Source organism: Gobius niger (genome assembly GCF_951799975.1).
Source record: "Gobius niger genome assembly, chromosome: 15".
NCBI lineage: Eukaryota > Metazoa > Chordata > Actinopteri > Gobiiformes > Gobiidae > Gobius > Gobius niger.
In genome coordinates this window covers 5149161-5175484 of record NC_136866.1, presented here as the reverse complement: position 1 = coordinate 5175484, position 26324 = coordinate 5149161, and the positions used below count along the sequence as shown (strand labels likewise).

General features: G+C 39.8%; 2 protein-coding genes across 2 annotated transcripts in view; both read left to right on the top strand.

Annotated features, from left to right (window-relative positions):
• Nucleotides 1–16349, top strand: part of enpp1 (ectonucleotide pyrophosphatase/phosphodiesterase 1) — a 35203-nt gene extending 18854 nt beyond the window's left edge. The window contains exons 7-23 of the mRNA XM_079571803.1: nt 629–738; nt 821–886; nt 969–1041; nt 1781–1889; nt 4949–5080; nt 6050–6081; nt 6333–6460; nt 7825–7894; nt 8510–8597; nt 8710–8894; nt 9054–9093; nt 9180–9340; nt 11970–12096; nt 13694–13768; nt 14736–14868; nt 15139–15283; nt 15935–16349. Of these exons, the coding sequence (XP_079427929.1) occupies nt 629–738; nt 821–886; nt 969–1041; nt 1781–1889; nt 4949–5080; nt 6050–6081; nt 6333–6460; nt 7825–7894; nt 8510–8597; nt 8710–8894; nt 9054–9093; nt 9180–9340; nt 11970–12096; nt 13694–13768; nt 14736–14868; nt 15139–15283; nt 15935–16087 (1827 nt within the window). The 3' untranslated portion in view covers nt 16088–16349. The remainder of the gene's footprint in view (nt 1–628; nt 739–820; nt 887–968; nt 1042–1780; nt 1890–4948; nt 5081–6049; nt 6082–6332; nt 6461–7824; nt 7895–8509; nt 8598–8709; nt 8895–9053; nt 9094–9179; nt 9341–11969; nt 12097–13693; nt 13769–14735; nt 14869–15138; nt 15284–15934) is intronic.
• Nucleotides 16350–18111: 1762 nt separating this feature from the next.
• Nucleotides 18112–19958, top strand: LOC306975018 (uncharacterized protein). Its single transcript, XM_079572437.1, has 6 exons — nt 18112–18294; nt 18370–18554; nt 18882–19138; nt 19217–19337; nt 19440–19575; nt 19645–19958. Exons 1-6 carry the CDS (start codon nt 18132–18134, stop codon nt 19830–19832), a joined length of 1050 nt encoding a protein of 349 aa, XP_079428563.1. The 5' UTR covers nt 18112–18131; the 3' UTR covers nt 19833–19958.
• The last annotated feature ends 6366 nt before the right edge of the window (nt 19959–26324 follow it).

Below are 26324 nucleotides of genomic sequence, written 5' to 3'. Positions count from 1 at the left end.
AAAAAAAATGAAAACAAATATATATTTTAAAGCAGTAACTGTGCATGCTATGTACCTTGCATTTAGCACTGTCCCTCCTCTTCCAAGATTGTACATTGCAATCCACTGCGTAAGCTTTACTACAGTGAGGCTGCTTGCAATTGCTTTGTTCAAAGTATTTCCTATGGTCACTTTTCGAATGAGATTACAGTGAGTTAAAATAGAGCCCCGCTGAGGGATCCTCTTAGTTACCCACCAGGATGAGACGCTCACAATTATGATTTTACAGCCCTGTTCCACTGGCACACTTTGAGGATAAACATGAGTGAGACATAAATGTTTTTTCCGAAAAAAAAAGAAAAAAAAATCTTCCCATTGCTTTTGCTTATTTTAGCCTGCAGCCTCGGAGCCAACAGGAAAAATGTGTTTAGGTTTGTGGGCGGTTGTGCCAAATAGTCCATCTGGCATGCACAGTTGAAACCAGGCTTAACAGTGAAGCTCTGTAACCTCCTTTCAGTCGTGTGTCTATTTTCATTCCAAGTCTCTGCTCATTCCTCCCCATTGTGTCACATATTTTATTAGCATTTCACTGCTCACTGAATCCCACATAGGCGCTCTTTTAGTGTTTACTGTTTTCTTGTCTTCTCAGGTCTGGGTGACAGCGATGCGTCAGAATCTAAAAACAGCGACCTTCTTTTGGCCCGGATCAGACGTGAACATCACCGGGACATTCCCCACTTTCTACCACATGTATGACCAGTAAGTGTGCGTTTTAAATATTAGCATTTAAACTGCACGTGTATTTGCTTTATACAGTACATGGGTGTGTTTATGTGCACAGAAAAGTCAACTTTGAGAAGCGAGTGGAGACGATGTTCCAGTGGCTTGGGTTACCTCAGGAACAGAGGTACGTCAACAATATGTGCAATCTGACTTCATGCAGTACTTTTAATACGTTTAATTCATTAATTTGGGGTTTGTGTTTCTAGACCTGATTTCTTCACCCTGTATATGGATGAACCGGACTCCCAGGGTCACCGTCATGGTCCAGGGAGCAAACAGGTCTAAATTTCACCCCTCAGTCTGTGAATAAGCATTTTCGTCATTGATTTAACATCGTTGCTGCTGTTAGGAAGCAACAAAGGTTAATCCATGGCTTACCAGTCATGTTCAAGCCATCTTTTAAAATGCAGGAATAACTAAATGTAGCTATATTATTTTTGGATTTGCTAAACATATCATCTAGATATTGCTCTGTCAATGACTAACCTTTTACTGATACTTTATGTGTTATTAATCCTTTTCCGTCTTTGTCATTTTAAAACCCACCATTCCATTTGCCTGGTTTTGCTAAACGATGTGGATTATTTATTGATTCTATTTATTGTTTGTTTATTTGACAGAGATGTTTTACATAAATATACATTTCTATAAAAGGTTGAGAGTTAGGAAAAAGGATTTACACATATTTTATAATCCCTGGACAGATCTAAATAGTCTCCCTTAGACAGAAAAAATAAAGCAATTAGGATGTAATGGTTAACACATTAAAGATGCTGTAAATGAACAGCCCATCTATTAGAAAAACAGTGTGAAGATCACATAAAAGAATCAAGATTATTAAAAAGTCGTGTCAGGCACGGATACTGAAACTGAAAGACAAAACTCACCATTTACAACCAAAGGAGAATGTTTGCAAACTCTATGGTTAACTATTTTGTTACCTCTAAATGAACACGGGAAAATACATGCACTTTGATATAATGTTATTAAAGAGTATTGATGTGCTGTTGTGTTTCAGGTGGTAGAAGCCTTGGAAAACGTGGACCGGATTCTGGGGATGTTGATGGACGGACTCAAAGAGAGGAACCTGCACAAATGCGTCAACCTGATCGTTGTTTCTGATCACGGTGAGAGCTCAGTAAGGCCTATAGGTGCCTTCCGCATGACGTCACGCCAACTAAGTTACTCCATCGGGACACATGCTAATGAACTCCAGATAAACACACCAACGTTTCATTTCAAATCTACATTTCAAAACCGCTGAAATGCCTGAAACTTGTTGCGCAGTTGTACTTTTCAGCCTAATATCTCATCAAATGATTAGCCTATTGACAACTGCTGTAGCATAGAAGGATTTACTGTCAATGTGAGATTTACTGTTCGTTAATCTGTGAAAGAGCGATCTATACAACAAGCTGGGTATGTTTTACTGTGTTATTAGCCTGCTGGTTTAGCGAAGTGTCAAGTAACTTACCTTATCATAACAATGAGAATATCCTTTCTTTTTGGTTGCCATACAGATGTATTCGATCCCCATCCTGACTCAAAATATCTGTATGCAGAAAGGCTTTTATGCTTTTAATGATTTTCCTGTGTATGAAGACGGAAAGTCTATCAAGAAACTATACTATGTAAATATCGCCAAACTCGAGTGAAGGTATGTTGACCTAGAACTTCACGTCAGTAAATAACTCGGGCAGAAGCGTGTGTGGGTCTGTAATATCCAACAATGACAGTTTGTTTGCGTATCGAAGTGCCGCATTTCCTTGTAAGTGAGTTGTAACAGATGTAGGTGAAAAAAACGCTGCATGATTGTGTGGAATCGCGATCGTTTTCCGTTGCATTCGCCATTTTTGTTTCCCTCCAAAATGTCGCGCGCTTGCATTTCTAGTCACGTGACTGTGAGACATGGGATTATGCATGGGTTTCAGTCACATGACCTCATCCTATTGTTCACGACGTTCTGTGGGCTTTTCGCCGCTTAAAATACAGAATATTTTGTTATGGGTAATTAACAGCCTCAGTTCCCATTTGAGAAGCCCATCTTTACAAGTTACCACAGCATTGTTTGCACATATCAGTTCACATCAAGTTAAATCAGGGCAAGGCGATCCGGAAAAGTATCTACTAAAAGGGCATTAAATCTTTACTTAGTATTTTTTCAGTAGTGAACTTCAAAGGGATTTAATATAACTATTTTGAAAAGATATTAGTTATAAAACAAAAAGCTTTGATGTTCAGCTTTTTCGTTTCTATTCAGGAGGCACATATTGAGAATAAGAATGGCTTTGATGTGCTTGCGGTAAATCCTAATTGAACGTTTTTCCTTTTAATGCATTAACATACCCCAGATGTTGCTTTAATCTCCTCCTTACGCAGTATTTAGATTCTTGTGTAATATTTGCAATTCTAGGTGACGCCGAGACTGACCCTTTTCACATAAGTCAGCCAAACGCTCGTCTTGTAATTTCCTCCATCAAGAACACATGGACTTCTGTGCCCTTCTCGGATCACACCTTCCAAACGCTGCTCTTTTTAGCTTATGTAGGAGGTAGTGTAGTTCGATGATGACAAGAGAGAAAGTCACACCCAAGACGGGATGTCAACAAATGTAAAAATAAATGAGACATCACACCCAACATCTGCAGTGAATTAGGAGGGCTGTGACAGTGGTTTTGACAGAGGCAGTGGGTTTGTTCTATTCATATAAATTTCAATGGAAGTCAATGGGGAGTCGTAGCTGACCGCCAAGTGTCTCCTCGTAGAGAGTAAACAATGGCGCAACTTCAAATTGTTATTCCGAGTGTCTAGGAAAATGTTGTTGGCGCATTTTTGTTTATGTTGTTTTGTGATTTATTATTACTCTGGACAGCTTTGCAATTCAACCAAACATACTTTATTGTTCCAAAGGGATTTTAGTTGTGGCCAGGATTCTCAGAGCAGCTGCAGAACTACAGTATATACGTCACATGATAATAAACAAAAAGCACAACTGTGTCAGTTCAGTCCAGACTCCATGTCAAAATAGTGTATAATTTTGGCTTGCAGAATCTCACATGTTTAGGGCAGACATATTTGTTACACGATTTAATTTTAAGATGACCGTAGTAACTTGTTTAGCATAATGAATCCTTTTCGTAGTCGCTCTGGGGGTAATACAAGTGTTAATGGGATGATTGTGGGGTCTTTCATCTCCCCCGGTGTCTCTGGCCAGTAAAACACCCTTGCAACTTTCCCTTCACCGGGTCGGAGGCGCAATACACACTAATGGAAACACGAACAGGCTAACGGGCAAAGCTAACTGCAGGCTAGCACCACTTTAGCAGTATTTACAGCCAAGTTTGAGTGAAAAAAATGATCGCCAGTGTGTAATTGGATGTACAATATCCCTCTCTCCCTGTGTCTTTTCTGTCAGTATTTACTCACACAGACAATTAATGAGTAAAAAGAAAGGCAACATGACACCTGCAGTGGTGCTTATGGCCTCTAGGGGCATGACTTACTAAGTTCTGCTTTAGACTAATGTTGCAATTCACAACTTTATTTAAAATGTATTTTCATGCTGCATGACCATATCTTGTAGTTTGTAAGTTCACGGCATTCTTATCGTTAGGCGCCTTGTGTGCAAAATGTGCAGTATATATAAATATAAAATATATCTATTTACTACATACCGAGCCAATATTTACTTATTTTAGGCTATAAGTTATTGGCCTTGAACCTCTACATTATGTTAAAGACAAAACTGTATTAGTTTGAATACTTAATGTCCTTATAGATGCCTAAAAAATTGTGTTGCTGGTGTTATTTTTTACCTTTTTTAATGCAGCAGGATCAGGTATTTACACGTATTTAGTTAATGGTAATCTTGTTTCTTATGAACTAGCTTGAAATTGTTAAAATTGGCCCTACATGTATCAGTTCAAAAACATTGGCACAGCTAATCAGCCATCTGGAGTTTAGAAATCAAATAGAACATTGGTCAATCTCAAGTCCAGTCTTTCTTTTTTTTATTGGTAAATTGAAAACACACTTTTGAACCCTTTTGTAGATGACTCGACTGAAGACATGTTTTTGGTTGCAACAAGTCGAATTGGCTGAGGACATAATGCAGTGATTGGAATGAAGTAGAATGAGACCAAAGTGATGTAAACACAACACATTGACTCTCTCCTCTCTCCTTCAGGTATGGAGGAAGCCACTTGTGATAAAGCCGCCTTTGTGTCGTCGTACGTCAACGACACCGAGGGCTTCACTGTGATCCAGGGTCCCGCCGCACGGATCCGACCCTCGCGTCTTCCTGAGGAGTATTCAACATGTGAGTTCCTGTTGATACCAAACTGTCCATTCCCAGCTTCCCTGAATCACTCACTGTCACTTTGTTTGTAACCACTTATAGCGGACCTTTAACCCTATAGATACAGACGGCATCTCGTCATAGAAGGGGGCGTGGCTTCGCCGAGGGGGAAAATAGAATCTTTACAGAAACACAATTTTTCACTCTTTTTAGCCATTTTCTGGTAGAATATGAACTTATTTATCACATATAAATATAGTCAAGCGTAAATCGGGTCCATATGGATATTTTCTCACAGCAGACTGTTCTTTACAAGTGAAAAAAAAGGCAAATGTAGCTTGCGCTAGCTAATGTTAGCATTAGCCCGATGCTAATATGTAGCATCAAGTTAGCATTCTCCATTATTTATGTATTTATGGACTGTTGAACCACTTTGCTCCTCCCCATTTGGAATCGTCCATATATGGTCATGTTTGAAAACAGTTAAGGGGGAAAACAATTTTGAAAAAAATCTAAACTTTCTCTAATTATTCAAAAACTACTTTAACAAATGCTGAATTATGAATCTAGTTTTCTACTAAATAAAGATACAAAGACATGGAGAGGAGCAAAGTGGTTCAACAGCCCATAAATACATTAAAAGACGGAGAATGCTACATGTTAGCATCGGGCTAATTCTAGGATACTTCTGATGACGGCCTGCAGATGGCGGCTGAAACATGTAAAGGTAAAAGATCTTTAACATCTCTAACCTTAGTGTCTGACAAAACGAACCAAAAAAGTGATTCTATTTTTCCCCTTGGCCAGGCCACGCCCCCTTCTATGAGTTCTATGTGTGGATTTTGTTGGAACGTGACAAAGTAGTTTATAATGTAATTTTGCATCATTTGTAGATAGTTCTCTTACCTTCCATAAAACTGCCCTTTCTTTCTGTTTGTAAATTTGACTGCTTTGTTGAATTTAAATCTTTTTTCTTTTCGTTCTTTACAGTTGACTACGAAGGCCTGGTGAAGCGTCTGTCGGTATGGCAACTACTGTTTTGTCCCACTTTTGTTCTGTGTTTATTGTCTTTTTCTTTCTCTGATTCATTCCTGTTAACCCACGTTGACCTCGTAGTTCTGAACCTCAGTCTCTCGGCATGCCAACTATTTCCACGCTTTTGTGCCCCGGGAGAGGACCGAATGTTTTTCTGCTTCCTTGAGCCTATGTCAAACACGGTCATGTCTCGGCCCCGTGTGCGGCTGCGTGTTGATTGTTCTGGTGTGGTGTTAAGTGCAGGACGCATGACCAGCCGATGAGACCCTACCTCAAAGAGCACCTCCCCAAAAGGTTTCACTTCGCCCACCACGAGCGCATCGAGAGGGGCCACCTGTACATGAAGGAGGGCTGGCAGGCTGCGATGTGAGTGGCTTATCACTTTGTATACAGATTTTGTCCAGGGGGGAGGAGAAAGAAAGTTAGTACCAAGTTTGAGATAATGGGTGTTATTTGGAGCATGCCAAAAGTAATACAAATACAATGTTTTATATTTAAGTGTTGCCAACTAACAAGTGGAGAGATTATTATTGTATCGCTTGCTGCAAGGACAAAATTACTCTTTCACAAGCAATTGTACAGGATACACACTGTCTTTCATGCAAAGAAGAACTTTCCATAAAACCAATAAAGGATTAAGGTTTTCATAAACAAGTAAGGGAATTAAAATGGAACAAGCCTAATGTATGTTTAACCTTTTAACCCCCACCTGAACCGAGCACATTATCTCCAGTTGGCATTACCCAAATCTAAAAGATTTAAAAAGGATCAAAATAGTGACAAAAATGCCAATGAAAATGCAACAAAAATGTGACAAAAATGTGCCGGAAATGCAAAAAAAATACGACAAAAAATGATGAAAACATGAAATAGGCAACACAAAAACACAACAAAAAATGGACAAAAAGGAGACAAAAATACAACAAAAAAGCGGCAAAAATGTAACAAAAATATGACAAAAAGCGACAAAAACGTCTATAAAGACTAAATTTAAGTTTTGACATAAAAAGCAACACAAAAACACAACAAAAAAGTGACAAAAATGACTCTAAAACATGACAAAAAAGTGACCAAAGTGCGACAACGTGACAAAAAAAGTAGCACAAGTGACAAAAACGTAAGAAAACTATGACAAAAAGCGACAAAAACGTGACGAAAACATGAAAAATGCGACAAAAATGCAACAAAAACGTGACCAAAATGTGAAAAAAGTGCGACAACAACGTGACAAAAAAGTAACAAAAAAAGTGACAAAAACGTAGCAAAAATATGACAAAAAGCAACGAGAACACGACAAAAAAGTGACAAAAACTCAACAAAAATATGACAAAAACGTGCCAGAAAGACGACAAAAATGTGACTTTTGTAGGTCTTAGGTTTCAAATGAGGCATTACATGGTTGCTCTATAGTCGAGAAACTTTTAGATTTGATTAAAGCTGAACTGGAGAAAATGCCCTCGGTTCAGGCGGGGGATCAGAAGTTAAAAATGTCCTCTAAAATGTAACCTCGTGCACACAGACAGTTGCCAACCTAATCACTCCGTGTTTACAATGACTAGCAACTCTGTTTTTGGAGATTTAAAAGGCGCCAATTACCCAATCAGAGAAAATTGTTTCAAGACGTGAGATCAAATGAGGCTCAATAAACAACAGCATTTTATTTGTTCATGTCCTGGGGTCACGTTCTGAAAATAAGACACTTTACATCTTGCCCGTTTTTGTATTTCTAGGAGCAGGAAGGATGTGAAGTACTGCTCTGGGGGGTTCCACGGCTCCGATAACGTCTTCAAGAACATGCAGGTGGGACACAGGATAACGGGAAGTGTGTCCGGATAATGATTCATTTTATGTTCTTCTGTTTTCATTGTACTTGCAAAAAGCCAACAGAGATCCCTTACAATGTATAAAGAAATCTGGATCTGGCTGTGTCCTCACAACAGTAGCCATGAAACATATAGATGAGTTTTGCTTATGCATCTTTATGTTGCAGCTTATGTTAATTTCCCTCTCTCTCTCTCTTCCTGTTCAGTCCCACAGCGTCTGAATGTTGAAAAGAAACCTGCCTTTTTTGCATCAGCTTGAACTTGGATTTACCTCGGCGTAATGAGCTTGCGTAGACATTATGTATAGAATTATGCATAAGTTCAGTAACAGCCTCAGCTGACCCACATATACTGTAGATGTTTACATATTCTGCAACTTGAGCTTTTTGTTGACTGACATGTCATACAGGTCATTTCAGGCTATTTCAAATGTGACCTAAATGTTGATTTTACACTTGAACTTGCACAACATATTTGGCAGCTTACAGTATATTTACAGACATACTTTGAGTGCAAATCCGCAAACAGTTGAGTCCAGTTTGGAGCTTAAATCGTCCGAACGCTGACTTCAAATGTGTGTCTGTTTCTGAAGGCTATTTTCATCGGTTACGGACCTGGGTTCAAACACAAGACTGTTGTCCCACCCTTTGAGAACATTGAAGTGTACAACCTCATGTGTGGTAAGTCAGTTTTTATTCTATATTAAGCTTATACTCATTATTGTACTTTTTTCCCCCTTTCCTCTTGATCTGATCTCACTGGTTTCTGATTTTCCACATTTCTCTCCTCCAGACCTCCTGGGTATCCGTCCGTCTCCGAACAACGGGACCCACGGCAGCCTGAACCACCTCCTGAAGACGACGTTATACCAGCCCGTGCACCCCGCCCCGCTGTCACATGACACGCCTTGTGATGCGTCTGACCCCACCCCCTCGGATGACCGCCAGTGCTCCTGTTCTGACCAAACTGAGGACATGGTATTTGAAAACGCACTTGTTGCTCTCTGACTGTCAGTTCAAAATAACATAATACAGTAGCCATGAAGTGAATTTTTCTACTAAGGTTTTCTATCATTCTCTAATAAAAACACAAACCTTTTCTGGCATCTTATCAGCCTTATTTTACACTTTTTCCAGCAAAAGGGCATGAACCTTCAACTCCTCAGCATTGACTCTGGTGAGAGCCTTCTTTTGTTATTGTCATACTGTTTTGATTCACTGCATTTTTCTGTTGTTTTAAACGTATTTATATTTCTTCTGCAGCCACCAAAGCCCAGTTGCGGAGGCAGCACCACCCGTTTGGCACTCCTCACGTGGTCCAACCCGACATCCGCTTCTGCTTGCTCCATCACAAGGACTTCCTCAGTGGATACAGCCAGGACAGACTCCTGCCCCTCTGGGTCTCATACACCATACCGCCCCTGGTGAGCGTGTGTGCACCATATGCTGTGTTATGTTTTACAGCCTGGATAGAAAGTAGAACGGTGGAAACATATCTTTAGAGCAGGGGTCTCCAACAGGCCCGTGAGATGATTCAATCCGGCCCATGACTTGTTAAGCACAAATTCCTGAGTATGTCAATGAAAAGTAGTAAGTGTCTAGATATTTCAACAATATTAAAGAAAATGACTTGGATTTTGTCCATGTACTTCACTTTATGTACCTAAATGTTTGCAGATTCTGTTCAAATCTTTAGAATAAAAAGAAAAGCTACTGGTTGGAGATCCCTGTAGCAGAAACTTGAGACACAAGCTTGTAAAGTGCAACACAAGTGTAATGGCGGGTGTACACCGTGCGATTTTGCCCATCTGTGACTTACGATCACGAGGCATGAGAAAAATCTTAGGTCGTAGCTGAAAATTGCAGGTCTTAGGTTGTACAGTGAGACAGGGAAAAAGATTTAAAATAGAACCGTCGTACGACCGAAGACGAGCTACGACCGACCGTGTCTGATAGGCAGTGTCTGATATTTTGGAACACTAGTCGTAGAGTGAGCCTTCTCTTGCTGCAGAGGGGATCTCTGTAAGTGTCCCATCAACATATGAGCCCATGCTGCACAGCCGCCAGAGCCACAGCAGCAACTGAGGCCGGGCATGAGTGGGTCCGACTACACATTTTCCGGGACTTTCTCTGGACTTTTCCGCCGAAATAAACACCACTAGCATGTTGTGCTTGCTTCAGCTAAAGACACGCCTTCTGAAGCCTGAAACTGCTACGACAAAACTTTGATCGTAGCTACGGTTGTCTCTTTGAACGATCACACAGTGGAGACGAGTGCAGCTTACGATTTTACCATCCCCACGTCGCGCAATGTGACATCTAGAAATCTTATAAGACAAAAAAAATCATAGTGTATACCAGCCATAAGACAATTTATTGGAAAAAACTTTCCTTACTCTAGCTTTTGTTTATGGACCCCGGCAATACACTCCTGATATATTTTGGCCCCCAGGTAAATTTACTTGGAGACCCGTGCTTTAGAGTATCAATAAAGCTACTCTAGAATGTTGAAATCCACATAGAAAAGCATCTGTGTTATATTGAATGCGACTTCTTCCACCCTGCCGGGGCCTGCTTGTTGCTGTCCAAACTTAGCAGTGGAGACCGAGACAGTCCTGGCTTGGGTTCAGGTTCTGGTTTTTGGGACCTGGCAGGAGGCTGTGGAGGTTGTTAGTGACTACACGACAGCGACTGTAACTCATCTGCGCACAACTATATGTGCAAACACTGCAAGCGCTTTGTTATTTAGTGGTTTAGATTGAGCGTAAATGAAGATGTGACTAAACCAGGTCTTTCTAGTGTTGTACAGCTCTCTCTCTTATGAAAATGATAAAACGTTCCATGTTTCCAAGTTTAATAGTCCTTGTTAAAAGGGCTGGATGCAAGTTGGACATTTTATACTCACTACTGCCACCTCAGGTCATACGTGTAACTGCACTTTCTATATTTAGCTTGTGCATGACGGTAATTCGGACCCGAAGTAACAACGTTTTGAGTGACAGTGCAGGATTTTAGAGGCAGTTGTGGTGAACAGGGGGAGGATAATACATAATTTTAACATTTTTAAACTCCGTATAGTCCCTTTAAGGTTTTATACTGAAGATATTTTGCTAGACAAAAGTGACTTGTTTTTTCCTGCTTTGACATTTTATTGATGTTTGTTATTTTACTGCCTGATCTTCCTTAACTGTTGCTGTGCAAATACACCAATGGGCCAACACACATTTTTTTTTCAAACATTTTCAATGAATTACAATTACTTTAACCTCTTAACCCCCACCCGAACCGAGCACATTTTCTCCAGTTCGGCTTTACCCAAATCTAAAGGCTTAAAAAAACAAAGCATCAAAATAGTGTTAATAATGAGGACGAAAATGCTACGTGAAAAAAAAAAATGAATGAAAACATGAACAAAAATATGAAAAAAAGACAATGAAAAAAAAAAGTGATGAAAAAGCAAAACAAAAAGTGACAAAAGAGCGACAAAAATGTGCAGGAAAGGCAACAAAGTGTCAAAAATATGTCAGAAAAGTGACGAAAACGTGACTAAAACACAACAATAATGCTCCAAAAATGTGACAGAATCTCAGGGACGACGTAACAAACAAGTGATGATGAGTTTTGTAGAAATCTTAGCTTTCAAATGAAGCATTACACCGTTGCTCTCCGGTCCAGAAGTTTTTAGATTTTGGTAAAGCTGAACTAGAGAAAATGCCCTTGGTTCAGGCGGGAGGTAAGAGGTTGGTTTTGATCCAGAAAGAATGCATTGGTTTCCCCATTCCATTAAAAATAGCCATTTTTATGTGCATCTACTTTTTGCGTCTGCAGTAGAATTATTGCATTCTTAAGTTCACTTTAATTGACATTTTCAGCAGCAACGTTTTCGCTCCGCCGCAGCAATACAGCGAGTCTTCTCCCAAAGGGACATTCGTGGCATTCTCTGTTTGTCCCCGCTGACCCAAAGTTTTCTTGCGTAAGACCATATTTCGTCCAATACTCATCGACCTCGCTGTCTTTTCTTTTCTTTCTTTTTTTTTCCTCTCATTTTCTTAGGCCAAAGTGGATCCTGCAGACGTCCATTGTGTGCGCGCTGACGTCCGGATCGCCCCATCCCAATCCCAGATGTGCAGTCGCTACGGAAACGGCACCGAGCTAACCTTCGGGCTGCTGCACCCGCCCAGTGAGTGAGACCCTAAACAGGACACAGCTATCAGCGCTCACGGGGCGTCCAATTCAAAGTGACATCAATCTAAAGCTGCATTCTGCACCGCGGAGGGCCCAGCCGTCGCTTGTGTCAGGCTGTAGTTTATTGTACGGGGCACAGGTGAAGGGTCGGACAATGAAAGGAATGTGCCTCCAGATTGTTTGGATTATTAGGTGTAGTTTGAAAAAGAGATTCCCTGCAGATTCAATTTTAGCTTCTTTAACAGAGCAAAACACTATACAGTCTTTATTCCGGTTTGTCCAACTCTCGCCCTTTAACCTCTTAACCCCCACCTGAACCCAGCAGATTTTCTCCTACTTGGCTTTACCCAAATCTGAAAGCTTCTGGAAAAAAAGTGTGAAAGTAGCGATGAAGATGAGGATGAAAATGTAACCAAAGAGTGACAGAGAAGTGGCAAAATACGGAAACGTGGCGAAAGCGCAACTAAAAAGTGACAAAAACTCAATTAAAAAGTAACAAAAAAGTGACAAAAAAATTAGCAAAAACTCAACAAAAAGTGTCAAAAAATGAAAAACGTAACAAAAATGGACAAAAAAGTGACAAAAACTCAAATAAAGTAACAAAAAAGTGACAAAATGTCAACAAAAAAGTGGCAAAAACTCAACAAAAATGACAAAAAAATGACAAAAACTCAATAAAAAAGTGACAAAAAAGTGACAAAAAATGACATAAAAGTGAGAAAAAAGTGGCAAAAAAATTACAAAAAACGACAAAAAATCAACAAAAAAATTACAAAAAAGTGACAAAAACTCAACAAAAAATTAAAAAAGTAACCAAAACTCAAGAAATAAGTGACAAAAATGACAAAAAGTAGCAAAAACTCAACAAAAAAGTAACAAAAAATGACTAAAACAGTGACAAAAAAACTCAACAAAACAGTGTCAAAAAATGAAAAAGTAACAAAAACTCAAGAAATAAGTGACAAAAAAGTGACAAAAAAGTGACAAAAAAATGACAAAAAAGTCAGAAAAACTCAACAAAAAAGTGACAAAAAGTTACAGAAAAGTAACAAAAAGTGGTATATGGGCTGTGAGCTACGAGCGCTTTTAGATTTGGGTAAAACCAAAATGCACTCAGTTAAGGCGGGGTAAAGAGGTTCAAAAGTGGTGACCTGGAGGAAGACAAAGGCCTTTTTTTTCTCAACCTATGCCAAAGCTTTTTTACACTTTTATTGTCCTCAGTAGATTTATACAGGAGTTGTCCTCTCTGTTAAAGCTTCCACTCTTTTGGAGAAACATATAGTCTCTAGTGCTTCATGATTTGGGAATTCATCTGAGCCCGACTTAGCCCAGAATGACCTCTCAGGAAGCGTGAAGGACATATGTAATCTATTAAAGTCATTAAAGCAACATGGCTTCCTTTTCTTACCGCTGCCCACATGGGACACACTTAGGGAAAACATGTTTAGCCTTAACCCTTTGGTGACATAAGTGGAAGACTAAATGGTGCATAGAAGATGTGCTGATAATTAGCTACAAAACTTGTATTAGTAATAGTGGGTGATGCTTAAAGATGATTTTGTCTAATTTCTTTTTCTGACGTTTTGTCTCAGATCTGAATATCAACGGTCCTCAGACGGACTCACTTCTCACTAGCAACATGGTCCCGATGTTTCCAGCTTTTACCGGTGAGTCGCGCTTCAAATATGCATCTCTCACTGGAAACTATAGGCAAAGCACGCTAAATGAGCTGATGCATGAATTAATCATCAGCGCAGAGCTTTGAAGAGGGACTTACTGACTTATGAGACGTTTCATTGCTTCATGTTTGGTGCTGTATCGACATGTCGCTGTTAAAACTATGTTATATGTCACGTCTGAACTCCACTGGCAACAGAGACTGAAATCTTTTGTGCAACAGGAACAACGATCTACATCATGTTTTATAATGATGTGTCATTTCAAATAGTTTAGTCTGTTTTATGCTGTAAAATAATGTTCTGTTTAACATTATGTCTTTCATTTATCTTTATTGTACATTATGATGGATCTAAATGCCCCATAGTGAGAGACAGTTTTGACTTCAGTTGAAAATGTGTCACATAAGATTCATGCAAGAACATGCAAGATGCGGCAACACATTTATTTTCATTGACTAAGCCAGTGAAATGTTCCAAATGACACACATGAACACAATATTCCCATGTAGTCAACACTGTGACGTGAACCCCCCCAGAGCCTGTTGCTTCCTGCTTTATAATTGACTTTTCACAATCCCAGGCGTTGGGATTACTCAGCAGATCCTCACTCGCTTTCATGTCCCGGCTTTGTCTCGACTTGTTGCTTTTGGGGGAATACTCAGCCCCAGGTTTGACAAATAAACAGTGAAGTAACGATTAATGTAGGCCTACAAAATGAAGTAATGCTGTCCTCTTGTGGTAACAGGAGCATTGTGCAGCATGGTTGGCCTCTCTTGCTCCCTCACCCTGCTGTGCACTTCTGCTAATAGTCCTGAAGTGTCTTTTTTTCTCCCCCTGAATTTCCATTATGGGCTACATTATGGTGTATTTCTCACTGGATGTGTCATATCAGCAACTGGCCTTCTACTCTTGCATATTAAATTTCCATCTATATCACTACTTGTTTATTTTTCAGCCGTTTGGGAGCACGTCCACAGCACCCTGCTTCCGAAATATTCCCAGCATCTGAACGGAGTGAACATCATCAGCGGGCCTATATTTGACGAAGACTTTGACGGAAATGTGGACAAACCAAAACCAATTGCAGAGTGAGTTTCCTTGTATTACACTGTCTCACCGTCATTTCCATTTCCCATTAATATAGAAAATGTTTACATCTTCACATGCATCTGCTGTAAAGACGGGGCTGTTATTCTTGCAACATGTGTACGTTGTGTATGTGAATGCAGAAAATGATCTTATTGTGAAAGCAGATCAACTAAAAACTTACATTGTTAGACTTCTGCCCCATGTTTGCCTCTGTATTACCTCTTTTTAGTCATTTCACGTTGCCATAGTGATGTTGTCCTCTCTCCCAGTTCCCAGGCACCGACCCCGACACATTTCTTCCTGATCCTGACGAGCTGCGGGAACTCCAGTCAGAGCCCAGGGTCCTGCTCTGGACCTCTCAGAGTCCAGTCCTTCATCCTGCCCCACAGACCAGACCACAGCGAGAACTGTGGCGTGAGTAAAATCACTTTCCTTTTGTGCGTTTGATGAGCCAAGGAAAAATGTACTGCTCTGGCTTTGGCATACTGGTACCTTTCACCTTAAAGGAATAGGCCACCGTTTTTACATACTGAGATATGTTCTTACCTTAGCTTTGACGAGTTCTTTAGGACCTGTCTGATCTTCACCCGTGCCTTCAGTCACGTAAACACAGCGCAGACGGCGTTAGCATTTAGCCTCTCCCTCTCTCCACTATAGCTCCAAAACAGGTCAAGATAGAAGCTACCAAGCTCTTCCACGTTTTCCCTATTTAAATATGGTTACGTGAAGTGTTACACTACAAAGTTACACTACAAAATTAAACAATGTGGATTTTCTAAGCGGATAAAAGGGGGGACTATATTGTAAGGCGTAATAATACCAGGAGTAATTTGGCATCCGCGCAGTAAAGTGAAGATTACTGCGCGGATTTCGAACGTGACTGAAGGCACGGGTAAAGACCAGACAGGTCCTAAAGAACTCGTCAAAGCTAAGGTAAGAACATATCTCAGTATGTAAAAACGGTGGCCTATTCCTTTAACCCCTCCCTTCTCTTAGTAGTGCCGAAAAGTTGTGTCTCATTGCCTTTTTAAAAGTTTATACGATGTTTTTACCTTGTGTTCACAGTTGGGTTTGGCAGAGCACGGGGCGGAGGAGTGGATGAAGTTTCATACAGCCCGAGTCCGGGACATCGAGCTTTTAAGTGGACTGAGTTTTTACCACGGCAGGATATCAGTGGACGAGACGCTACAACTCAAAACATATCTACAGACTTCATAAACCTCCATTCCTTCTGTTGTCATGTGCAATACAGAGACATTCACCCAGCCAGCTGTAATCCAAAGAAGCCATTTTGGTGTCTGTTTTTTTTTCATGGGTATTTATCGTAGTTACTGTATAAAATGCAGGATTTGCTCACCTGCCAAAAGGGGGCAGTGTTTGTAAATGTATCACTCGAGCTATGCAAAAGAAAAAAATCCTATTCAACCTCCGTCCTGGTCTTTTGTAAATATAAAGCCATACAATGATTTGATTAATGTTGTGGAAACCAAAGACACATTGATTTCGAATGATCGCAATTTCAGTATTGACCACAAGATGTCGCCATTCTACTAACACTGTGATGAATACAGTATTTTTAGTCAAATTATTGCCAGGTTAGTTTATCAATAATACAAAGCAATGTTCCATGACGTTTTATGGGGCCAGTTTTAAGATTTTTTAAAAATTGTATTATTATTATTTTAAATGTCCTTTGAAACTTTAGTGTAGCAAAGTGTGAGATTTGGAGGGCATAATACAGTTCAGGGAGAGTCTTTGCTAAATATTCAAGTATTATTTGGTCAATGTATTTCCAGAATGCACGTACTGAGCTTATCGACATGAAACCAGAACTGTAGCGTTAAATGAATTCACTATCCAATCTGTTTATTTACAAAAAACAAAAAGTCTACATTTGTTGTTTTGTTTGTATGTATAAAGCACCACTGTATATGTTTATAATCTGTACATTTGGGTCATTTTTCATGTGAATGTGCAGCAGACGCCATTTATGACAATTTAATAACTATTCATTATGCAGTTTTAGTCAGTTGCATTTTGTATTAGCCTTTTTTTTTATTACATATTGTCAGGAATGGCAGCTATGAACATGATTTTTTTTTTTTATTATAAAAACTTTTAAAATATCAGCGTGTTGCCTGTGTTGTTTGCTTTGGTTGGTCATTTTAATTGGACAAATGTGTGTTATTGTTTATGTGCGCTTGTTCCAAATGAAAAATGGGGTCAAATTCAGGAACAACTAATCTTTCAGACGTAATGCAATTTCTAAATGGTCAGGGGGCACCTTGAATGACCTCCAGTATAAACGCTGGATAAAAGATGCGACATTTCGATGGGATCTGTGAGACGACTGGAATCATGTCCCTGTGAAATTCACACTAGGTTTTTATGTCTGAGGAGGCGGACCGTGTTACTTTACCTGGACAGGCAACATTTGAACCTGACAGTCCTCTCTGAGGCAGAAGCTTCAGACAGACACCACAGCTAATATTAATCACCACTAAAAACTGATTAAAAAAAGAAATACAACTCATCTGACAGGAACAGGGATGCAATAGTTGGATTTCAATCAAGACATTTTTGCAGTTTTGGTAAGTTACATTATATCTTTTCTAGCTGCATTTGCATTGGATGACAATGCAATGTCCTTGAAAGTCCGGTGGAAAAAGGCCAATTGACTTTGGGAGGAGTAGAAGACGGTTTAATGATAAACTTTTCATTTTTTAGATTAGTTTTTTGTTTCAAAAGTGAGACAAAATAAGTCACTTTGCAGTGTTAGTTAGTATTTTATGTATAAATATAGTAATAACGTTGTTAAGTTACAGCATTAAATAACGATCACAAAATGCAGAATAAGCAAACACATAATATTGTCATCAAAGTTGATGGATAGCTTTACTCAACTAAACTGCTCGAAAAAAATAAAATCTTATCTTGGACAAAAATTACTTAAAAGTGCTTGAATTTTCAGAAATTGTTCTGAAATGAGAATTACCAATGGAACTAGACAGTCTCTGACTTTTTTGTCTCATTTCAAGTTTTTTTCTGTCTTCTTTTGAGCAAATTAATGCTCGATCCATTGACAATCTTATTTCAAGACAATTCCAAACCTTCTCAAAATCAGCATCAAAGGATTACTTCAAGCATTTTCAAAGTTATGATAATATATTGATAACAAATGGAGTTGTTTCTAACTCTTGTCTCTAATTCTGACTGAACCCTTCTCTGTCCCTCAGAAACCATGTTGTTCGTTTTCTATGTGATGCTGGGGGTGCTTTGGCTGACGCAGTGTGTGGAGGCCTGTCCTGATTCCTGTAAGTGCTCCCAGAAGTCCCGCCCCGGGAGATCAGAGGTCAACTGTCATAAACGAGGCCTTCTCACCTTCCCCTCCAACCTCCCGGCCGACTCCTGGATCCTCAAACTAGGTGAGTTATGGCCACCAATGAAGCAGTGAAGGTGCCTTGAGAAAAGGCATTTTGCTAACCGTTATATGTTCTCAGGTGAAAACGGAATAACCGATCTGAAGGCTGCTTTTTTAAAAGCTGTTCCCAAAATTGAAAGTCTGAACTTGGAGCGAAATGCCATCAAATCCATCCACCCTCAGGCTTTCTCTGGTGCTAAGGACCTGATGTTGTTGAAACTGTACGGAAACCACATCACCACGCTCCCTTCCCGAGGACTGCAGGTAACAAATCATTGCGAGGTTGTGAACCTTTTCATTATTATGGAAGAAAAATAAAACAGATGGAAATAATATAAAGCTTTTTGTCAGTTTTTTTTATCCTCTCTAAGAATCTTTGCAGTGTAGTGTACAAACGAAATGGTTCTCTACAAATACACTTTAAACGAATTCAGTCTTTTTTTTTCACCTTTATCGCCATTGAAATTCCCAGCCTTCCATCCCATCTAACACTTATGGGTCTCCAGAATAGTTATGAGTAGCACGTCTGATGAGCAGTGGCTTTACTCTATAGCCTTCTCCTCCTCAGTAAGCAGCACACTTTCGTCACAGGAACTCCGAAGTCTCCGTTTCCTGATGCTGGGGCAGAACGAGATCGGATCTGTGAAGCCCGACATGTTCGTGGGCCTGAAGAATCTGTCGGAGCTGGACCTCCCTCTGAACTCGCTCAGCGCCCTCCAGCCCAACGTCTTCAAACCCCTCATTGTCCTGAAGGTTCTGGACCTCTCCATGAACCGCATCACCACCATATCGCCCAAAGCCTTCAACGGACTCAGGCAGCTGCTCTTCCTCAACTTGGACAACAACAGGTAGCAAGAGCTGTCTCACGATGTCAATGATTCTGACGCCAACTACCCTTTATCAGCATGTTTGTTGTTGAATCCTAGTCTGAAGACTCTTCCAGCCGGAGTGTTCAAACCACTGCGTTCTCTGGAGATGCTGGTCTTGGACAACAACCTCCTACGCACACTGGGCACCACGGCTTTAGACGGCCTCGCCAATCTACAGGTCAACCTTCCTGACGATGTGTTTTGATACTGTCTTCTCGAATAGAAACAACCCCAATGTTTCCGATGACCTGTTCCATTAAGACGCTGTGTGTTGTTGCAGGAGCTGTATTTGAGGAATAACGAGCTGGAGAGCCTTCCTCCGGACATGTTCAGGAAGACGCCTCTTCTCTCTCAGCTGGCCCTCAGCGGGAACAGACTGAAATCTCTCGATGGGAACTCATTTGCTTCCCTGACAGGTAGGACCTTCAACAGCTAAAATCTGTAACTCTTAACATCGACTTGACCCCCTTGTTGTTTCTTGGCAGGCATGAAGAAGCTGCACCTCCATGACAACCCGTGGCACTGCGACTGTAACATCAGCTCCCTGGCGCAGTATTTGGGCCAAACTCAGAGCATGGTGTCCCCCTCCCTCCGCTGCGTGACTCCTCAGTCGCTCCACGGCAAGACCATCAGCGCCCTGACAGCTGACCAGATCCCCTGTCCCGCGAGATAAACCCATGACTCAGTGTGCGCCGTGATGATTGCCTAGTCGGTAAAGCTGCTGCACATGTGTAGTTTAGTCTCACATCTATTCTATGTGGCAGGAATGACAATATAGACTTTGAATTGTGAATACTGGTGTGATCGTGCTGCGTTTGCTCTATCTGTGTTCATTGATGAGACAAGACATGTGGGCTGCAGTATGTAAGGTCTGTTCTACAAGACTGTGGAAGTGAAATTGTGTTTTTGAGCTGAATATTTTGTCGAGATGTTAATGTGTTACCCAGAGGCATGTGTTTGGTGAGCTGTGGTCAGACTGGATGACAGTGAATGACTGTATATGTGCCAACAGCAGGTCAGCGCTAAAGCACACAGAGCTGACAATCTCCTTCGCCCTCTCCACAATCGCAGAGGCCAAACAGAGTTCAGGGTAACGGCACACAGATTCAAATGCTATAGTGTATCTGTATGTTAGCTTTAGAATGTCTCTGAACCCAATAAACTGCTAACCATGATGCAAAAACGATGTACGGCAAATGACTCTCTTCGCTAACTGAATCCGTAAACCTGCTAATCTTTCCCTGCGCCGTTGAAAGTAATTTATCATCCTCTGAGATGATTAATTTTATGGGCCTGCTCACAGTGATAACAAAGGAGCGTTATCTGCTTGAGCTCCAGGCAGCGTGACACAGAGCGGAGCAGCCACACCAGCCCTCAGCGGAGTGTTGTGGAGCAGCAGATGGGACGGGGCACAAGGTGGAAATTTGTTCTCCTCTTACGCGTCCTTGAATGAGTGTGCGTTTTATCATCCTGCCCCACTATCTGACGCACAGGCCAGATTTTCAAAGCTACTTTTTTGTTTTTGCTTTTGAACGCATTAATGACCCACCATTGTTAAGGTCAAGGTGCACCTTATTGTGTCCATCCTCGACACTTCCCTCAAACCTTCTGACTGGAAACTCTCAGTGAGACTTCTTGGTGAAACCTCCACCTGAACCAAGCACATTTTTCTCTTTGGCATTACCCAAATCTACGAGCTTACAACCTATAAGCCAGTGTAATGCCTCATTTGAAAGCTAAGACCTAGAAACCTGATCTACGGTACAAACTGATCTTTTTCCTTGCGCTTTCCAGCTCATTTTTGCCACCTTCATCTCTTTTTTTGTCACATTCTTATTATTTTTTTGTTGATCTTTTGTTGATTTTTCTTCCATGGCTTTATTTATTGTTTTTGTCACAGTTTTGTTACTCTTTTGTGGCTTTTTTGTCTCTTTTTTTTGCTGCACTCTTATCGCTTTTTTTCCTTACATTTTTTGCTTCCTTATTGTCGCTCTTTTGTGACTTTTTTGGGCTACTTTTTGGCTTTGTTTTCTTCACGTTTGTGTCGCTATTTTGACACTTTTTTTTTCAAGAAGCTTCGCGATTCGGGTAAAGCCAAACTGCAGAAAATGTGCTCGCTTCAGGTGGGGGTTAAGAGATCAAACAAAGGTCAAATTAAAGGGTACAAAACAGGCGGGTTCAGGCCTGTTTTATCTGTTTTTATTTTCATGCTGCAGTCTGATAGCCCCACTAAAATAATGGCAAAAGAAATCTGCTCTGATCAGGCGACAATGTTAGTAAAATGAAACACAAAAAGTTAAAGAAAAAGATGATTGTGCAAATGCTGTTCTATTGTTCTCTATCAAAGCTGTGCTCTTTGTGAACACATTCATAAAACAGTCGAGGAGAGTAAATTGCCTAAACACAGTCTTACACATATACTGTAGGACTAGGCGCATGATTAACCCACTGTACACCGAGCTACTCAACTGCACAGCCTTGATACACACAGTCTAATGATCTTCTTCCTTTTATGCTCGAGTCGTCTCCATCTGCCCTGCCACTGCCACACGCTCCTGTTAGTGCCTCCTGTGGTGGAAAGAAGACACCACTTAACCTGCCCCCTGCTGGCCCGGCATCTGCGACTGTGTTTTTACTTTTCCGTTCACTCCAGGTGGTCAAGGTAAGGTTTCTTGTGTCTTGAGTGAGTAAAAAACAAAAACAACTATTGCTTGTAATGATCATAATGTGGTCTGCTGGAATCAAAGATGGTCTCTTTTAATATATCAAAAAAAGGTTGAGACCAAAAGCCTTGGCATAACTGATGAAAATTGAGCATAAAAAACTATCCTCATTAATGTAATTTTGCTCTATGTTTAAGAAAGCCATCATGTTCAGTTTTGTTTTTGTACCTGTATTTAATTATTTGTCTTTGGGGCTAAAATTACATGACCAGGCTGTGTGTGACTCTTTGCAAAAGGGACACACACAGCCTGAGGGAATGTTGTCCACACAGAAGCAAAAATAGAGGGGTGATGTAATATATTTACTTCTAACTAAGGGTAGTTATAAACAATAACACAGGTATCATAGTTTCAGCCCAAATTTGCAGTCAGAAAGTAATGAGAGTAGTAGGACCTGACTTATTTACAGTATATTGTGTTAGTATGTAATCATCGTTCAACATTTGAATTGAAGTGAGTGACATGGCCTCTCTGACACATCAATGAATATGAATAGTACCCAAATAGCATGAATACACTGCAAAAAGTGCCCTACTAAAAACAAGGAAAAAAATCTTAAAACAAGACATTTTGGTATAAGCATTTTTTTCTGGCTAAGAATTCTTATTTCTAGAATATTTTTTGTTATCATAAAACAAGAAAGAAACACAAAATTTAAGGAAATTCTTATTTAGTGAAAATTTTTGGGATATTTCACTTAAATGTTGCTTGATTTAAGCAAAATGTTCTAAGTTACACACATTTTTGAGCAAAATGTTCTTAATAAATACTAATATTTAAGGAAAATATTGCCCGTGCCCGGGGACCCGTCTGCATGATGTGGAGCCAGGCTGACGGTCAGAATCACCTGGCTGGGGGATTCACCTATTGTACATGTTTTTAGTGGTAGACATGTGGAGAACATGCAAACTCCACACAGAAAGGCCCCTTTGGGAATCGAACCCAGGACCTTCGAGCTGTGACGCTGAGGCTCTAACCGCTGTGCCACCGAGCCGACCACTTTAAAGAATGGAATGTATTTTCTCTCTGTGAGAATCAGTTCTTAAATTAAGAGTTGTGATCTTAGTTTTTCTTAAAATAAGAAAAAATATTCTTTGCCTAAAGCTGAAGAAGATTCAAAAAGTTTTTCTTTCTTAAAATGAGCATGTTTTTAGCAAATATATCTGAAAAAGAAATGGCTAGATTTTATTTCCTAAAACACAATTTTTTTTTGTCAAGAAAACTTTGCTCGGCAAGACATTATTACTTTTTAGGGAAAAAATAAGAACTTATTTCTTAAAGTAAGACATTTTTTACTTGCTTAGAATCCACTTTTTGCAGTGTAAAATAAGAGTAACATAAGACGACGGAGTAAGGGGCACTAAAGTAAACACAGTTGACAGCAGCAGGTCTGAAGAAGTGGCAGGTGACGTGACGTCTGACTCAGAGCGCGTTGCTGACCACGCACCCTGCCAGCTCCATTCGGGCACCTGTGACAAAGACATCAGCGCTCGGCGTACAGTACCGTCTACTGCCATCTACCAGAGCAGGTGTGAGACTGAAGCCTGTGCTGAACACTTTGGGCCAGAAGACGTCTCATACAGGTGAACATGTGAAACTAATGGTATAGTCTCATAACATGCAAAGTGACATGTATGATTATGGCTTACAGTACATTTTCAAAACAGATTTTTAATTTGGGGTTTTAAACAAGCTGAGCCATGATAATCACAATTATAACAAATAAAGGCTATACACATCTCTCTTTGCTAATGAGTCTGTCATATATAATTTTCACAATTTCAGTTGAATAACAGAAGTGAATGCAATTTTTAATGATATTCTCTTTCTTTGAGTTTCACCCGTATGACCAAAGCTAACTGGCTTAAAAAGAGGCTTCAGAGACACGTATGGTGTTAAAATCCTGACCAGAAATAATGTGAAGATACAATATAATGCAAAAAACACAAATTGAGCCCAGGTATGGTCATTCAATTGTGTAGGGACTTGTGTGTTTGTAGAGTTCCTCTCCAGCCTGCCAATGCCAGGAACCAATCTTTATGTTATGGCTCATGTACAGTATGGCAGCACAGGCACACTGCAAAAAGAATTTAACTAGATCAGTATAAACATCTCAATTTGAGCATAATAATCCACATTTTAGTTGTTTTGACTAGTTAAGAAGTTGTTGGGCATTTGTCCTGGATTATTTTACTTGTTCTGAGATGTTTCTGACTCGTTTCGATACATTTCGTCCTTATTTCAGGTAATTTTCTTTGCCAATGGGGTAAGAAAATTGGTCTTATCTCATTGGCAATTTTACTTTCTGATTTCAAGCGAGATTTACATTAGAACTGGTCTGAAATGTCCTCAAACAAGCAAAGTAAACTTGGTCTGATCAGGAAAAATGTCTAAATTAGCGAAAAACGCTCAAAACAAGATATTTCCTCAATTCAATGCTTGATATTTACTTTTTGTTGTGCATGTACCTGCAGTAAACAGGGGCAGGGCTTCTGGGACGCTCACTTCCTCCTCTGTTTCTCAGAACAGCTGCTGTCAAAGGTAAGAGCCTGTGGCATTCACAGAGGGGTGTTATGGTGATATTAACAGTTATATTGCGTTACTTTTATATTGTATACGTTAATAGACGCTCATAGTTGTTTTTTAGGCATCATACTCTTCACACACTGGCAACTATCACTCTAGTCTCCGTTTTGCCAAAGGACACCACAGCAGTAAAATGGTCTTACCCAGACATAAGGACTATTGTTTTAGTCACATGTGGTTGTTTAGCTCTTCCTTCTTTGCTTGTCATTTAAAAGAGCACCTGGTAAAGTTTAAACACTGCACACATAGAACAAGAAAAAAAATCTTAAAATAAGACATTTTGTCGTGTTTTAAGGAAAAAAATCTGAGGTAAGCATTTTTTTCTTGCTAAGAATTTTTATTTCTGGAATATTTTTCTTATTATAAAACAAGAAAGAAACACTAAATTAAAGAAAATAAATAGTTAGAATCAAGCAAAATGTCCTCAGAAAATGGAATAATTTCAGAAAAACATTCTTATTTAGTGAAAAATTGTGGGGTATTTTACTTAAATGTTGCTGGATTTAAGCAAAATGTTCTAAATTACACCCATTTTTGAGCAACAATGTTCTTAATAAACACTAATATTTAAGGAAAACATTCCTATTTTGGGAAAGAAACCTGGTATCACTTTATTTTACACTACCTTGATACCTTGTACCAAACTAAATTTAGTACAATATAATGTGCTCTGTAATAATGTGTAATAACTTGTACCTAGTGTGAGTTTAGATCTCTTCTTTAAATGCAACATAAATGTAAACTGTGGACTAGATGATTAATTTGAGCTCACCAACTTCTTTTATCTTTTTGCAATTGCTGTAATGTCAGAACTATGTTAATAGATATAGTTATGGAATTAATACACTTTAATTTTGAGTGTAAAAATAGAGAATGGAACGTATTATCTATCTGTGAGAATCAGTTCTTAAATTAAGAGTTGTTGTGATCTTATTTTTCTTACAATAAGAAAAAATATTCTTTGTTTAATGCCGAAGAAGATTCAAAAAGTCTTTCTTTCTCGTTAAAAGAAAAAATAGCATGTTTTTTTTAAGCACATATCTGAACAAGAAATAGGTTTTATTTCCTACAATTTATTTCTTAAAGTAAGACATTTTTTACTTGCTTCGAATCCACTTTTTGCAGTGCATTTGAAAATGTTTTATTTCAGGACTGATCTGAATTCATTTCTTGTTTTGATCCAATTCAGTTTTGGATTTGTTTCAGTTGTAAAGTCTTTAGAAACAGATTGTCCTTAATCTGGACTGTGGTACCACAATGTGGCTCCATGTCTCATGTTTCAGGAACACAAAGCACAGCAAGCATGATGAGGAAGTACAGTATAATCCTCCAGCTCGCAGGGAAAATTCATGTTGTGGCATCATCTGCATCGACACATGGGGAGACAAAAGGGGTGAAAAAGAAAAAGAAAAGAAAGAAAAACATTAAGTTGATGTGTCATAGTGAGTTCACACTGTAAGTTACGGGGGTACATGGGTGTATGAATGTGAGTGGATGGGTGACTGGTTTCTTGCTGTAAAGTGCTTTGGGCCTAATGAAGGTAGAAAAGTGCGATACAAATTAAGAGGCGCGACAGATGGGTCAAATGCTAAAGACACATTTCCCAAGAATAGGATTACCTTGATTGGTGTACCTTTGTGTTTGAACTCAGGAGTCCAGCATGTCGGCCTCCATAACCAGAGCTGCTGGGGTGACGGTGTTGACTGTGACGTCTGATGGTGACCCTGTCAGCTGTCCTCTGTTCTGTCAGCTCATGTACATGCTCTGCTACTGTCCCGGCGTCAATGTGTTCAAGAGACAGCTCAGCCCTCAGCGTCGCTCTCAGTCTGTGCTGGGGGTAAGACCCACAACAATCA